This window comes from Parambassis ranga, chromosome 3 (genome assembly GCF_900634625.1).
Source record: "Parambassis ranga chromosome 3, fParRan2.1, whole genome shotgun sequence".
Lineage (NCBI taxonomy): Eukaryota > Metazoa > Chordata > Actinopteri > Ambassidae > Parambassis > Parambassis ranga.
This window is the reverse complement of record NC_041024.1, coordinates 6672801-6688781: the sequence shown is the minus strand read 5'-3', so window position 1 is coordinate 6688781 and position 15981 is coordinate 6672801. Positions and strand designations below refer to the sequence as shown.

Genomic DNA, 15981 nt, shown 5'->3' with positions numbered 1-15981 from the left:
ATACCTCTGGCACAAGAATTTCCTTCGGGATTAATAAAGTTTTATCTTATCTTATCTTATCTTAATTTATACTTTAAGTCAGGTTAAGGGATTTTTTTCCCCACTATGAATACAAAAAGGCATTAATATACCTTATATATGATCAGAGATTCATTTAAATGTATGTAACATTGCAATCATTTTAATCAACATAATTCATGGATGTGATGCAGCAAAATCCTAATTTTAACAAATTTAAACAATTAGCATACAATTAAAACTGTTATTGAAGAGGAAATAGGAAATTAGCACTTTACACACTGCTACTTTAACTTCAACATTTTCCCAACCCATAAGAATATATATTAAACAAGACTGGTCAACAACATGCCAGTAAATAATACATGAGTGAGCAATACTGAGAGATTGCAAGTCGTCTAAAGTTGTTATCATCCCTGATTTGTTCGTTAAATTTGGAATTTGATACTTAGTATTTTACAGTTTTTCATGGTTTTCTCATAGCATATTTTCCAATAAACAATTTACTCCAGCAACAACTGTACCGTGAATGTTACAGGCTTAAAGAGTAGAAGTCTTCACAACAACTCAGTTACATCATGTGGATGTGACCGCAACCTACTCAGAACTAGCTGTGGTGAGGAGGGGAAAGAAATAACAAAAAAAATAGAATTAACAAATGATCAAGGAAGACCATAAAAATCACCGTTTACCACCCACTGTGCTGCAAGCTTGGCAGGTATATGGTTATAAATCACTTATAAATCATGGCACTAGAAGAGCTGAGAGATCTCCAAAGTCACCGGGGTTGATTCTTGCGGGGTTGATTGAGTAAAACGTGTTGCTCAAATCTTCATACAAATGTAAACAATGTAAATACATGCAGAGAAAGAATGGAAAATGTAAGCGTGTGGGTATCCATACACATTGAGTCACAAGCCACATACCAGACATTTTTAGGCAATACATGCATGTCATTGTGGTATTTTGTATATATATATATATATATATATATAGAGAGAGAGAGAGAGAGAGAGAGAGAGAGAGATATTGAGAAAATATTTCTAGTGTATTCTTCCTAAATGCTATTACAATTTATGTACATGTCTTCACAAAAAATATGTCTAGATTAGAAGATTATTTTACGTTTGCATTAACTTAGCATATGACTGTATTAGCCAACATCATCTTATCACGAGTAGGCATCTGTATGGTCTACATCGCCTGTGCTAAAAAAACAAACCTCAAATCTAAAAAACATAACGTATGTAAGAAGAGAAGATGCCATTGCATTTAAAATAAAAAAAGATCCTTGTTCTAAGGAGAAGTTGGTCAACAGCTACTGCAAAATTACAGGGTCCAATATTGACATTCAGTTTTTATACAACAGAAAACAGCTGGTGTCATTTCATTTATAGTTTGAGTTATAAACATGAACTGAAATAGAGAATATGTAAACTGTGGACTGTTTTGAAACTCAAAAGCGCTTATTTTAGAACCTCTTTCTCCTTTAAAGCCAAGGTAGAGAGCATGTTTTTATAAGCAAGGCTCTGCCTTTTCTGATACATGAGCAGATATGGTGAGTAGTTAAGACTGTGATCCCTAACAGCTGTTCCTGCATTAGTTGGGATCAGAGTATTCCCCTGACAGAGAAGCACAACGCCAGTTCACATTCTCTAACAAGGCAGATTACACTGCCCCTAATGCACTGCAACTGCACACAACACAAAAAGTGCCTGAACAAATTGAAAAGAAAACTTCTGAAATTCTAATTTTTTTCATCATGACAACATCTAATATGGAAATAAGATGGATGGCTCTTAGCAAGGAAAGACATATGAGAATATGAGTAGTATTTATAATCAGCATTAATATTCGTGTTGTTAGATTTGCTACCCTACCCGACCTACATGAGGGTCATCAGTTTGCATACGATTTGTTGCCTTCAGAGGAAATCAGATGGAAGACTACTTCACACCTCTGACTGTAGTAAGAAGCATTCTGACCTGTGGCCATGTGTCTTTTTTTTTTTACTGCGCTAACACTCAGCAGGAAGAGACTCTTCAAAGAGATGAGCGCAGTGGTCATATGTCACTCTGTACTGTACTATAACGTGTTAACTGCAAAGCCTGGTGCCACAGATAAAGCTTCACTCTTCCTCTCTGTGCACTGCCTTAAATGGCGAGTGTTTCAAACCTGTTGTTTTGGCACACCCAAAAATGCGTTTTTGCACATAAACCCTGTGCAGCTACAGTAAACCACTGTTAAAATTATTTATTGAAATTTCCGAAACACACAAATATTACTGTTCATCATGTTTGCACGCAAGTACACAGTGTGTGTACGTGTGTGAGTGTTTGTAAGCTACAGTTATTTATAGTTGGAGCTAATGTTGTGAGGCTCCATCCCTAGAGATCCCCAATTATCATGGAATTTAGAAAGCAAAAGCTAAACCCAAACAGTCGAAAACAGCGCTAAGAATAGAGTGACCTTAGAGATGATCCATTCTCCCAACATAAATGCAGTCATATCACTACAAGACAGGGTAGAGAGTGCGCACACACACACACACACAGAAAGAGACACAGAGGCTCTTCTCTCTCCAGGAATGCTTTTAGAGTGTTGAGAGAAGATACTGTGCACAGGCAGATGTCTCTGCAGTAATAGTGGAAACTATCATAAATTCTGGATCTTTTGCTTGATGTGCTAACTCTCCAAGAGGTTCTTGAGATACAACAGAGGGGTAAACCTGACAGAAATAATCCCGTCCTGCCTTGAAATAACTAGTGAGGCATCAGACAATATAATGCATACTTATTTTAATTAAAGAAGCAGTCACAAAGACGACACAAATTAAAGTACACAGCAAGTTAAAGCTGCCAGACGCACAGCAAGTCTGCACAACTGGATCTGGTGGTTAGTCTGGATTTGGGGTTGGAACGGGACTGAGTTCCTGGTGAGCATCCACATTTGCGTGTTACTCTGCAATCATCTAAACCCTCACGGGCTCTCTGTTGGCTTCCACATAATTCAACATAACCTTTAACAATGGGAATCAATTAAGAAGAGTTGTAAGATTTTAAACGCTGGCCTCTGTTCATCACAACAACTCGGAGAGCGACACAAATGAAGTAGTGAGACGGACAGATGGGAGCGATGGCATTCAGTCACTGAGATTTAAAGAGGCTCACTCACGCAGGTCTAGTGTGCCTGCCTCACGGCCACTGCACTTCCTATGCTACTGTAAACTCCAGACAGTGCTGGGCCTTTGATCCTTGAATGGCAGCAGGCAGCCGTTCAGCCTGTAAAACCAAACTACCTGCACACACACACACGCATGCATGCGAGCGCACACATACGAATACATGAACACACACAGAAAAGAATTAAGAACAAGAAATTTCTTCTTCTGTATAAATTCCACATAAATGAGATGTAGACGTACAATTGGCACTTTCATGAGACTTATACTGCTCCTGTTACGTACACAATTATTACACAACTATAGGGAAAATAATTTTAGAATAACACAGAGAATGTTGACAAGACAGTCAACTATTTTACAATAAACATTTGGTAAACAGTTTCTGTGACAAAGATAAATCACCTGTTACAAAAATATGTAAGAAAAGAATAAATAATAACAAAAATATGTTTTATGTCAACTCAAAGGTCATGTGTGTATAGTCATACATCATATGTTAGTGGAAATTTAAAGAGTTAAGTCCTAAACGTCCTTGTCTCCTCGTTCCTCATCATTAGGTCAATGACGCCACACTTGACCTGTGAACTGAGAGCTTTTGTAAAAGAACTCTACAAAGAGGTTCTTTTTAACAGCTATTTCAGAGGTGTTCCACTGGCAACATCATCTCCTTGATCCCAACGATCCAGCCAACACTGAGAACATCCTAACCCTAGCCTCATAACATTGATTGGTCAGCATGTGGATGACTGATCGTACAGGAAGTGACCTTGCATCAAGAGGTTACTCATTGTAATAATTAAACATGTGGCAAAGAAAGTGGTGGACTGGCAGCACCTTCAATCATTCCTAAATCTGGGTCAGGTTAGTGACAGTCTGTGAAATGATCTAAAATGTCCTTGAGCTATTTCAAGCCAGCCAGAGAGGATATGTCATAATGGAAGCTCAAGACTTTAGCTACTTTTCAAAATAAAACAGCAACAGTTCCACAGAGGACACATGTAGGTAATGGGCAGAAAGTACAAAGATATACTGCAACATGAAATAATCCAATACTGCCTCAAACTTCTGAAAATTTAATAAAGAATGTTCCTGGCCTCAATGCAGGCCTAATCTCTTTCCTAAACTCCACAAGTTAATGCTTCCTCCATACCCTCTTCAAACATGCTTGGATGCGCTCTCAAATTCAACCTATATACAGAAATCTGGTTCCTTATCCTGGAACTGTGACCTTAGACAGGCCAAACTACACCTAAACCTATAGGCCAACAAAGGAAATGAGCCCACATGGCCATCACACATGCTTGGGCCATACACAAAGGTCTCACCTGTAAGCTCTGCTCACATGCCTGCAAGAGAGAGGAAGTTTTTAAAGTCCAGGCAAGGTCACTCATTTCTGTTAGTTTCATATGGGTCTTCAGCATGTCTGGTCTCTCTCCTGGAAGTAATCTGCCTCAGGAAACCTTACGAGGTGCTACCTGCCCCAGACAACAGGGCTCCTGAGGTCATGCAAACACCTCCACAATGAGGAAGTGTCAATACATGGACCCCAGTTTTTTCAGCTGCTGACTTCAAATATAAGAGTTTGAAAACGTATTACCTAACGTCTTTTAAACAAAATTAGATTTCATTTTATTGATGTTAATTCATTAAAGGATTTATGATTAATTTTAGGTTTTATGGTCGTAGCATGTGGTAGTTTGTTAAGTGTAGGTTTCTTGGCCCATGCATTCAAAGGGACCAGCGCGTGAACTGTGTCTGAGGTGATGGAAGGGACAAATGAACAGGCCACAGTGACACCTAATAGATCAGGTCTTTACGACCACCAGTTTGGAGATGAGAAGGAGAACTGCTGTGGCCAGAAGTCCCTCTCTCTCAGGCCTGCAGCCCTGACCTCCCCGGGGGAGCACGTCATTAGGGCCCATATAAACTTTTGAAGTAGTGAGTCCAAGGAAAGGCCAGGTATGTAGGGCAATAAATTGTGACTAAATACAAACATGAAAAGTGAAAGAGTGCATGACCCCTGACACATAGATGACTACTTGTGAGCTGTTATGTCTTCTGTTTTTCTCCCCTTGGATGGATACCTGCCAGTCATAACTTATCGCTTCACACTATTACACTCAATAAAAATGAGAACTAAAGGACTTCTTTGAAGTTTTTTTTTTACTTGCGTCAATAAATCCTTTCCAATGATTCAGAGCAACCAAGTAAAACCACTAATTAATTGTGATGTTAAAAAAGATAGAAAAGAGATTCTTTAAAGCTTTGTCACTAGAGCAAATGTAACATGACATGAATGTGAGTCACACTGAGATCTGTAACACGCAGCAGAAATCCATTTAAGATCAAGCTGTTTTTTTTTGGTTGCAGTAAAATCTGCCAGAGTGAGTGTGCATGCAAATGTTCTTAAAGTACTTAGAAGTGCATACCAAGGAGAGCCCGGTATTCCAAGAGTTTATAGCTCCCTCTCATGTCTGGTGGGCGAGTGACAGAGAGAGGCAGGCAGAGGGTGTTTCTCCATTGCATCTCAGCCAGGGACAGCTGACTGGTTGGGATCTAATTGCTCTCAAGTGAGGTCAGCAGGAGGCATTTATCTAAGCACAGTGTACGACGACAGGGGAAGATGCACAGAGTTGGCCTGCCAGAGTCAGAGAAGCATACATGGGAATTCACAGAAGCTCCCAGCTCTTGCTTTGCTTCACTGCATGACAGGGCTTGGTTTACAACTGACGAGGCTGCAGCTTTAGATCTGAAGAGACATCAGATTAAAACTCCTGCTGCAAAGGAACACACCTCCGACAACTGCTGTCACCACATGTAAGTCAAAATGTTTTTTAAAGCAGGAAATTCTGCTTGTAGTATGTAGTATGTAGTATGTATATACAGAGGAGACAGCGCTGATTTTCACTGTTCTGGGAGACTATTTCTGCCAGTCAGTGTATCACAACAACACTTTTACTTACTGTTTGCAATTGTATAATGCAAGTTGTTTATGAAGTGTATGTGAGATTCACTTTAGGACTTTACTTTAAAACTTTGTATTGTGGTTTAAAGTATAACCGTCTACTTGTTTTTTATAGTGATATTTGGCATTACATTTCCTAAACTGGATTATGATGTCCTTTTTTGGACTATGGTCTCAAGAGGATGGAGCAGACAACGTGCCCTGTCACTGAGGACTAAAGAGAGACATCATCATATCATACCGTCACCTGTCTTCTTCATGAGCCAACCTTAAAACCAGCTTCAGGGCTGCCCTGTCTCAACATCCCACTAGGAATCCCCGTTTTAGGAACGAGGACCCAGAGGTCACAAGTCAGAGGTCAGGGGGGGTCACTGGGCTAAGGAATAGTGTGCAGATCTCGCATTTCAGTATGTTGTTCATTGATCCCCACTGCATTGTATTATAATGCGCAAATGGATGCTGACATGGAACCTTCAAAATCTGTTCTCGGGACTGTACCTGCACGCGATCTTCCTGTTTGGCAGTGTGTGTGTGGTCTACAGTGACTGCACTCCAGAGCAACTTGCTGCCATCATGAACTGCTCCAAACATGAGCGCCACACCAGGAACTACGACTACATGGAGGGTGGAGATGTGCGCATCAGGCAGCTGTTCAGTCGCACACAATGGTTCCTAACGATTGACGACTCCGGCAACATCAACGGGACTCAAGATCCCACCAACTGCTACAGTAAGAATCAGCCTTTACGTTTAAATAATGACAGTTCTTTGCATTTATTAATAGTATAAACAACACTAATTTTAATTCATGTTTGTGTGACGTTTCGGTGTAGAAGTTTTGGCTTGTCAAGGTGACGCACGTGGGATGTGTTATTGTTACAGGCTTCACCACAGTGTAATAACAGTGTTAATGAGCCAAAGTGACAGAGCTAAAATGAAGCAGGTGGGGACTTTGGCTTGTTAAACTACAACACAAGCTGTAATGAAGTAAACTGAAGGGTTTTAGAGACTTATGGGTGCCGGTGCCCCTGTGACCCCAGCCTCACACCAGCACTGACTCACTATTGTTTAGCCTGATTGACTCTCCCACAAACATACACAATTAGAAATGTAAATAAATGAATGATATCCATACATATTGCATGCCATTCAAGTAATTAATGGTACATTTTATATGCTTCCCATTGCAATTTAAGACATTATAAGTCAATCCTCTCTAGCCAACATTTTTGAAAGCTTGTGTTTCTGGACAGCACTACAAGTCGCTGTCATGTTGAGGATGTTTTAAGTAGCTATCATTTCCTCCTATCTGACAGTGCGGCTGTGGCTGGAATGTTGGCTTGAAATGAAGATGCCTCATGGAAAAGATGCTTGTGCAACAATTGGCAATGAAAAACAGAAAAAAATTGATCCACCCATATGTGGCTGACAATCGCACGCTAAAAGCAGACACAAATTTAACCAATAATCCTTTGATGAGACCAGCCTGGTACTGAAGTATATGTAATAAATCAGTGATTCATGCTGTTAATGCAGTGAACAAGAAACCAATTACATAAAAAGTTTTTTTTTTTTTTTTGTCAAACGGTTGGGAAGAAGAAACCAAAATGAGAAACTTGGAGCTTGGAGCTTATTTTTGGCTGCCACATTCCATGTGCCTCTTTAACAAAGGCCTACTTCTAGGGAACAAAAAAAAGTTTGTGCCTAAGCATTTTTTCTTTCCCAAAAAGCTGCTTACATTAGCTACAGTGGAGATTTTAATGCTTTTATGTACAAAACAACAAAATTTCAAAGTCTACCAAAGCGGTGATTCAACACAACGGCGTGTGGCCTGCAGCCAGGCCTAAAAACAGAATACACACAAACCGTTGTCGTCTGTAGCATAGAAGTAATCACTGACCAATCTATCATTATGTCTAAATGATAATGACATAGCTTAATGTAACCAAAATGTGACAATGTTGATGAAAAACAAAGTTGTATTTGGCCTTAATAATCAATGATTTGTAAACAATAGCAACTGGAAAATCCAGAAAATTAATGCGCAGGAAGACGAATATAATGTAAAGAAATATTATTTTTGTAATTAAGCAGGCATTATTTGAGCATCCTTGCACATAAGAAATAAATTTACATTTGAATAAACAGAATATTATTCACACTGTGTATACTATTCTTATATGAACAAGTCTGTATTAATCACAACATGCACAGCAGTGGAGTAACTATTCCTGGAAGTCTATCTGCAGCAACATAAACACTGTTCAGAGAAAGCAAAATTAGGAATTACCCACAAGTTAGTTTACTTAGCCAGGGGCAGCCAGCGATGGTAATTCAGTTTAAGCTGAGCCAAATGTTAACAATATGTGTGTGTGTGTGTTTTGTGTTTCCACAGCACACCAAACAACTGTTACACACACAGTTACATCTACATCTACCAAACAAATGGTCAGCTGTCTTTGAAAGTATCGGTGGCTCAAAAAAATCATCATTTAAAACTCTGGGATCATTTATAGTCATGGCAAACAGAATCCTGCGGGGTTAAATAAATAAATACAAGGAAACAGTTAAAGATCAGTAATAATAAGCCAAATATCAGGCGCTAGCAGAGCTCAGACAACATTCCAAGATTAGGAGACTGCCATCTGTTTGTGATCTAACAAACACTAAAATGCAGCATGCTCAGTGTCACTGTGAAGAGCTTTAATGGAGTCGCCTGTCAAATGAAAGAATTTCTGCAATTGTTTTTTTAAATGTGAACAACAAGTTTTTCTAAAACCTAAAAATTTATGATCTGGACGTGGTTGTTAAAATACATGTGTTCAAATCATGTTTACTCCTAAATATCACGCCTGAAATACAATGCATGCTGTTGGATTAAACGTTTAAATAAGGGCTTATATAACATTTTTTCCCTCTATTTCGAGATGCGTTGTTGTTTACATTACCTGCTTCTAAAATATTTCAGCCAGTCATCATGACAGATTATGGCCTGTTTTCTTCGTCTTGCATTTCAGTGCAACACTGCTGCTACCGAATAACTATATTCATGGTTAAATGTATCATTTGTTCCTAAGCAGCAGCATAAAATAATTTTCAAAAATCACAAGTCAGACATAAGTGTTTCTGACCTTGCACAGATTTGAAAAGCAGGCCCGAAACGTAGCGTGCAAAGCACATGCAAGGAGGTAGTTTTCTCAATCCCAGGAGACAGAGGCCTAATCTGTCTCCCATATGTGCAATGGCATAGGTTGTGGTTTGTGTAATGGCCACCCAGGCCAGTTAACAAGGCTTGAATAAAGCCAGAGAGACCACAGACTGATTAATCACAGGAACTTCCATCACATTTGTTAATGAAGAATGTTGAGAGCCGTGCATGGAGCTGGAGTGAAGGCGGGATGTTGACAGTGTCTTTATCTGTCCTGTAATATGTCTCATTTTTCCTGTCTGGCAGGTATCCTGGAGATCAGGACAGTGTCTGAAGGGGGAATACTGGCCATCAAAGGTGTGAAGAGCCAGTATTATATCTCTATGAATAAAAATGGACAGCTGCAAGGCAAGGTAATATTTTTCTTTTAAAGTCACATGTGCTGTTTTCAGCTACATTTCATTTAGAATCATTACATAAATAAACGCTGGCAACTACAAACCGCACTGTATTAAGGCTTCGATATGTTTCCATTACAGAGGATCTACAATGAAAACTGCAACTTCAAGGAGGTTTTCCTAGAAAACTACTTCAACGCTTACTCCTCCGCAAAGTGGACTAAAAATGGGAAAGAAATGTTCATAGCCTTGTCTCAGAAGGGAAGGCCGATGCGAGGGAAGAAGACCAGGAGGGAGCATGTAGCATCTCACTTCATCCCCATGAAATGCAAAGAGGAAGAGAGGAGAGTGGACTAAAAAAAGAAAACTGGGGGTTGGGGGCAGAAAAAGGACTCAAAATTGTGTATGATTTCAGTCACATATTAAATATGTTAACAGACACATGTAGACTCATTACAAACATCACGCTCCACTCTCTTCCAGTTGTAGATTAGATGTGTGATGTTTCATAATATGTTGTCAAATATCAAGATTAAGGCACATTAATGCAGTCCATCCATCCTCAAATAAGAACAAGAAATCATGGATACCACTAAAGCTACTCATTCTTATTGTTATTTTTAGTTGTTATATACTACATTTCCTTATAAAACATACTACTACGCACAGTCAGGACTGTTTTCTTTTCCAAAGATGATCTACACCCAGCCTGATGAGGAGATCAACACAAAGGTCTAGAACAGGGATTTGGCGTTTGACCGAGATGTTCTGAAGCAAGCTGGACTTGTCTTTTTAATGGTAGAAGTGCTCAGAGCACACAAAACAGAAACACAATCATTTACAACAGCATGCAAGAATAGCGCACACAGGACGGTTGATTTGTGAATACTCTGTTTTTGATCTGTCTTTCTTTTGTTGAAGACCAGGCTCTGGTCTGAAAGCTGCTCACTGACTCCCTCTCCATTACTAAGGTGTGATTTTGGAAAATGTTCAAGTATTCTGCCGCTGCTGCTCCTCCTCCTCCTCCTCCTCCTCCTGAAGAGATATCCAGATTTAAAAAAAAGAAAGTGAACAACATAATAAATGTGTATGCTATGCGATCTCTTTGTATCAGAGTGAATAATCCCATATTTATTTGTACAGAGAGTTTCTTTAGTTTCACTTATGGTATTCCTATTTTTACTCAGCATGACAAAAGGTTCACAGGTGATGCAATTTTAAATGTAACTCTCACTGCATAATATCACTGCAATATCCTAATACTGGCTATAATATGATAGTATCATTTATGGCTGTAAGTTATTTGTATTATTTATACATAAAAACAGATAAGCTAAGTGTTCAGTGTCACTCTTCCTTACAGTGTGCATTATTCTGCCTGAACCTGTTGAAGCACAGTGTTCCAGATTGTATTTGTGGTGTTTGTGGTGTCCACTAGGGGGTATACAAGACCCCAGAATGAACTCACAATTAGGTAATCAGTTTTTCTTTTGGGGGGTACCGTCAACAAGCTACTAGCACATCCAACTATATTTATGAGGACTTCGACCTGCTTTAGTCTTGCACTTGGCACTTGCTGTAGAGTGTTAACGAGCCAGATGTAACAGATTTTAATTGTCAATGATAAATTAATAATAATTAAATAAGCACAAAGAATAGTATTTGAAAAAAAGTAAAACTAGAACTTTCAATCTTTAACCTGGCAATGTATCACAGACGTTTCAGAAGTTTCTCAGAAGGTCCAGAACAATCAATAAGTTTGTGTCAAATAAGCCTTTACTTCATGTGGACCATCATGCTTACTGCATAGTCACGCCAAAAACTATATATATACTAAATAATGCCTCATGCATGATTCCAGAATTTATTATAGATATATGGATACATAATTGATAATTTTTTTAACCTTGTTTTTCCAGTTTCGGAACATCTTGCTCAGATTTGGCCTCACATTAATTCAAAATGTCTGATCCGCCTTCTGCAGTGATTTTAATCTCATTAGAGAGAAACTGTTTGGGGATTGCCCTGACCTATTCTCTAATACAATTCACACAATCCTGTAAAGAAAATGCATCACACATGGAGCAACAGACCACAGTCCTCAGGAGATATTAAGCAGTCAATTTCCCAGCTTAACTGATTAATGACAAGATAACAAAATATGGAGATTGAATACACACTGCAAAGCAACATTTGGGAAAACTTTAGTGTCCTCCTCAGATAATATAGGGTCATAATAAAAGATCACTCAAGCTGATAAGAGAAGAAATGTCATTTATCAGTTGAAGGATAAATCAAATGGTACATTAATTCCCTCTGAGTTTATACTGTATCAAGTAAAAGTGGGGTCTTGTCAGTGCAGACATATTGGCAGGGTGCCGGCACCGTGTATAAACACATGTGTGCAGGCACACTAACGCACACCAACGAGGAGCAGCAGGCTTTACCTTTCGCCTGGGTTCACATCTGGTTCGGAGAACCCCTGTCAGATAAAGACAGTCAAATTGAGAGAGCAAACCTCTGAAACACATTTGACCCAAACAACATCTGAGCAAGGTGAGGGCTTCTGCCAAGTCACGCAAAGTTAGTCTTAGCAGATAATTTGTAACATGCTCAAAATGTAAACACATTTCAGACTCAAGGCTGTGTATTCCCATCAGGACGGGGGGAGAAGCCCGAGCCAATGAGAATGAGAGAGAACTGTCACAGCCGTGAAGCTGCAAGGCTTCCAAGAGGAAAGACGCAACGCAGGCACATCACACACATAAATCGTTGCAGCCCGCAAGGTAGTCCAGGATTTACAGATTTTGTTTCATAGCGGGCTCCTGAAATCACAAATCATTTCAGCACTTTTTGAACATATTAAACAACTGTTGCAGCATAGAGCTAATTATACTGTCCAGTAATACTGTCACTGAATAAATATATATGTTTCTTTTGTAGTAACAATAATTAACATAATATCTTAGCAGATGCTTTGGTTGGGTCAATATTAGAATTAATTTCACAATATCTAGATTAGAGCACAGGCAAACATTAAGTTTCACAAACGACATTATAATGTCTTTGTCCACATACTTCTTTATTTCTGTGCAGCTAACAGAGCTACTGTGCAGGCTAATGGACCTTCCTGGATGAATAATGATTCCATGACAATTATTCATCACAGTGCTTCACAACAGCAGTTTTACATTTGTACTTTTGTGGAAGCATAAACACAACAAACCACATGTCCCATATTACAAGCTACATGCGCAGACAAGGGCAACGTCTACAAGAGCGCTGGCTGTGAACAGCACTGGGCAGAAAAAAAGAGGCGGAGGGGAGGATGAGAAAGCAAGGCAAGTGAAGACAAACACAGAGAGGGAGGCTGAGGAGTCTCGTGCGATGTAGAGAGGTGGTCTTGGGGCAGTGGGGGGGAGAGGTGGAGGCCCTGAGAGGGAGGAGAGGGGGGAACTCACAGCTGAACTTGATACATTTCAGGGCCGTAAACCTTCATTTCCCCAGAGGAAATCTGTTGTTATGCAACCTGGGGAATTCTGTGTTTGGAGCCCTTAGCACGGAACCCCCAGAACACCAGATTTTCGTGGAAGAGGGTCAGGACCTCCAGCAACTCGCCGCAATAACACACTTTTACTGACGGGTTGAATTAAATCAACACGGACAGACAATAAGCTTTGATTAAAAGAAGACTAAAAACATTTAAGACATGAAACATACACACGCAAAAAAAGGTCTACTGGCACTGCTGGTTTTTAAAGACCATTTAACTATGGTGCATATGGAAACTATTGTGGACCACCAACAAATAAAACCAAAACCTCAAATGCCAAATTATAACACACTGCATGAGTAAATAAAACTGATTAATGCCTGTAATTCTATGTGATTTTTTTTTAAACATTACAAATGGGTTCATGATTATTACCTGTTGCAGGTTGGAGAGGTTATAATAGTTTGCAGGGTGGACTCCTATTATCCAGTTAAATAACATAATGTCCTGTTTACCACACAAATGCTTAAAGCTGACACACTATTCATGAAAATGTACCAAACAGCAAACTCAGCCAGTGAGGTGGATTCAGACGGATATATCGCCGACACAGACAAAAAAAAATAAATAAGGTGACTTCTATTATCTGTCATCTTGTAAGTGACTGTATTTTTGGACTGAGGTGCTCTGTGGTGTAAAACATGCTGAAAAAACTTTTTTTTTCTGTGACCCTCTAAAATATTGTTGAAGCGCTGCATTACAATTACTCAAGTGTAATATTATCCCAAGGGTCACATCTTTAAAATCTGAAAAGGTCCACGGCAAATGAGTCACATATGTCTCTACACTCAGTAACACAACTCTGTCCTGTCGGGAATCTGTCAGCTTTAAAGTTATTCCTCAATGTTTATTGCCCTTTTACAGGGATTACTAATGTGTGTGTTTGTTCCAGTAAGAAAAGTACAGGAAAGGTTGTTTGGATTAGAGGTAATGAGTCACTGTCTCTTAACACGTTATGCAGTAAGTTGCTCCAAACAGCAACAAATACGCCTTCTAATAGGGAGAGAGAGACAAGCTGAGCTTCTGAATCCAAATTTGATGCAGCTTAACCTGCAAATCATTACTTTATTTATTGTTATATATACAGTACATATAAAGCATTATTGTAAGGACCACCCAAAAAAACATATATGGCAGCAATAAAAAACAACAAATATTCATATTTTAAACTGTTTTTCAGCAGGTTAAATACGTTACTTAACCACATTATAAGACAACCTACTTCTATTTGTAACAAGCAAAACATCTTTTTTAAGGCAGGACTGTGGGTCTTTTATGGTGTGGCTATGTTTGTGGCTACCTTGGTTATCTGTCCAACAAACACATTACCAGCTCTGAGACAGTTACTACACTATGTCTGTCAGAGCTTAAATATCTATATTAAATTAGATAAAAAAATATTTTATGTAGTATTTAAAATGGTAACTGTATGATTAAATAAAGTCACTGTATTATTTTATGTAGGATTTTCACAAACAGTATGTGCAAATGAAATACACTGCCATGAAATACACACCATATACAACAGTTCAGAAACTCACATGCATGTCAAATATGGAAGGTCTGTCAGTCTAAAAAGAATTGCAGGTATGTATCATCCTCGCACGGTTGGTTACCTGAGATCCAGAAGGCCAGCGGATCCACATGGTATCGCTTGAAGCTGTCCACCAGGTGTCCATTTGATGCAGGGAATGATCTATAAACTGCTACATTGACTGCTTAGGTCAAGCAGACTGGAAACACCTGGAAAACCACGTCATCAAATCAACACAAATTAGATTGTTGCAGTTCATTTATCTGACTCAATTTAGATATTTTGATTTAGTCTATGCTGCCAGAAATACTGTCAGTTTGTTTTCATTTTTCTAAACAGAAGATGAAGGTAAGTGAATGAATTTTAATGATAAGAAACATCAGTCAGCTCCTTATTGATGTAGACCGTTGGTTCTTCAGCCTCATATTGTTGTGTCTAGCTATTTCACAAGGTAAAGACAAACACAAAATTCTCTCTGTGGAGACTAAAGGTGTTTTAAATGTGCAAGGTAAGCCTGATATGAATGTAATATGACCTGCCATCAATCAGAAAAGCATCAGCATCCTGGCACACAGCACACTTTAAGCAGATTTCTGATTGTTTGAAATCTAATATTACAGATAATGAAAGAACCCGAGACACATCTGTTTTCCATAAAGGTCTGCATGTGATTGTCTGTTTTATAAAAAGTGTGACAGCTCAGGTATCTTTGATATCTGGCATAAAACAGTCTGTTTTACATCACACCCAGCACATCTGGCTCTAAACCAGACCAATGCACATTAATATTTTAAACTAATCTTTCAGCCTTATTGCTGTGAGTTTTGTTATGGCAACCCGAACCAGTCTCTTACAACAACTGTTTGAAGAGCATCCCAGAATTTTCCATTGTAGTTTAGAGAAAACTATTCCTTATAATGAATAACCCCTTTTATGTGATGTAGATATTTATTTCCATTAATATTACCCGAATAGCCAAAAATATGACTGCACCCAGCCAACAGGATCATATTTTTGGAACTGTGTACATCACAAAAAAGGTAAAACCTACCTTTTACATAGGTTGTTGTAGTGACTGTCAACAAACTTTAAATACGTAGTATCTCAAATTTTGACAAACTATACATTAAAATAACACTTGAATAAATCTTGCACAGCTGTTAAAGCTTCTCAAAAAACTT

The 15981-nt window shown here is 38.8% G+C and overlaps 1 protein-coding gene across 1 annotated transcript; it reads left to right on the top strand.

The window, feature by feature from the left end:
• The first annotated feature begins 5711 nt into the window (after positions 1-5711).
• fgf7 (fibroblast growth factor 7) lies at positions 5712-11050 on the top strand. The gene is made up of 4 exons (XM_028402213.1): positions 5712-6019; positions 6283-6897; positions 9622-9728; positions 9855-11050. Exons 2-4 carry the CDS (start codon positions 6612-6614, stop codon positions 10068-10070), a joined length of 609 nt encoding a protein of 202 aa, XP_028258014.1. The 5' UTR covers positions 5712-6019; positions 6283-6611; the 3' UTR covers positions 10071-11050.
• The last annotated feature ends 4931 nt before the right edge of the window (positions 11051-15981 follow it).

Coding starts and splice junctions, on each gene's coding strand:
- fgf7 (XM_028402213.1), top strand. CDS start 6,612: ATGCGCAAATGGATGCTGACATGGAACCTTCAAAATCTGTTCTCGGGA. Junction 6,898..9,621: donor AGATCCCACCAACTGCTACA/GTAAGAATCAGC, acceptor CCTGTCTGGCAG/GTATCCTGGAGATCAGGACA. Junction 9,729..9,854: donor ATGGACAGCTGCAAGGCAAG/GTAATATTTTTC, acceptor TTTCCATTACAG/AGGATCTACAATGAAAACTG.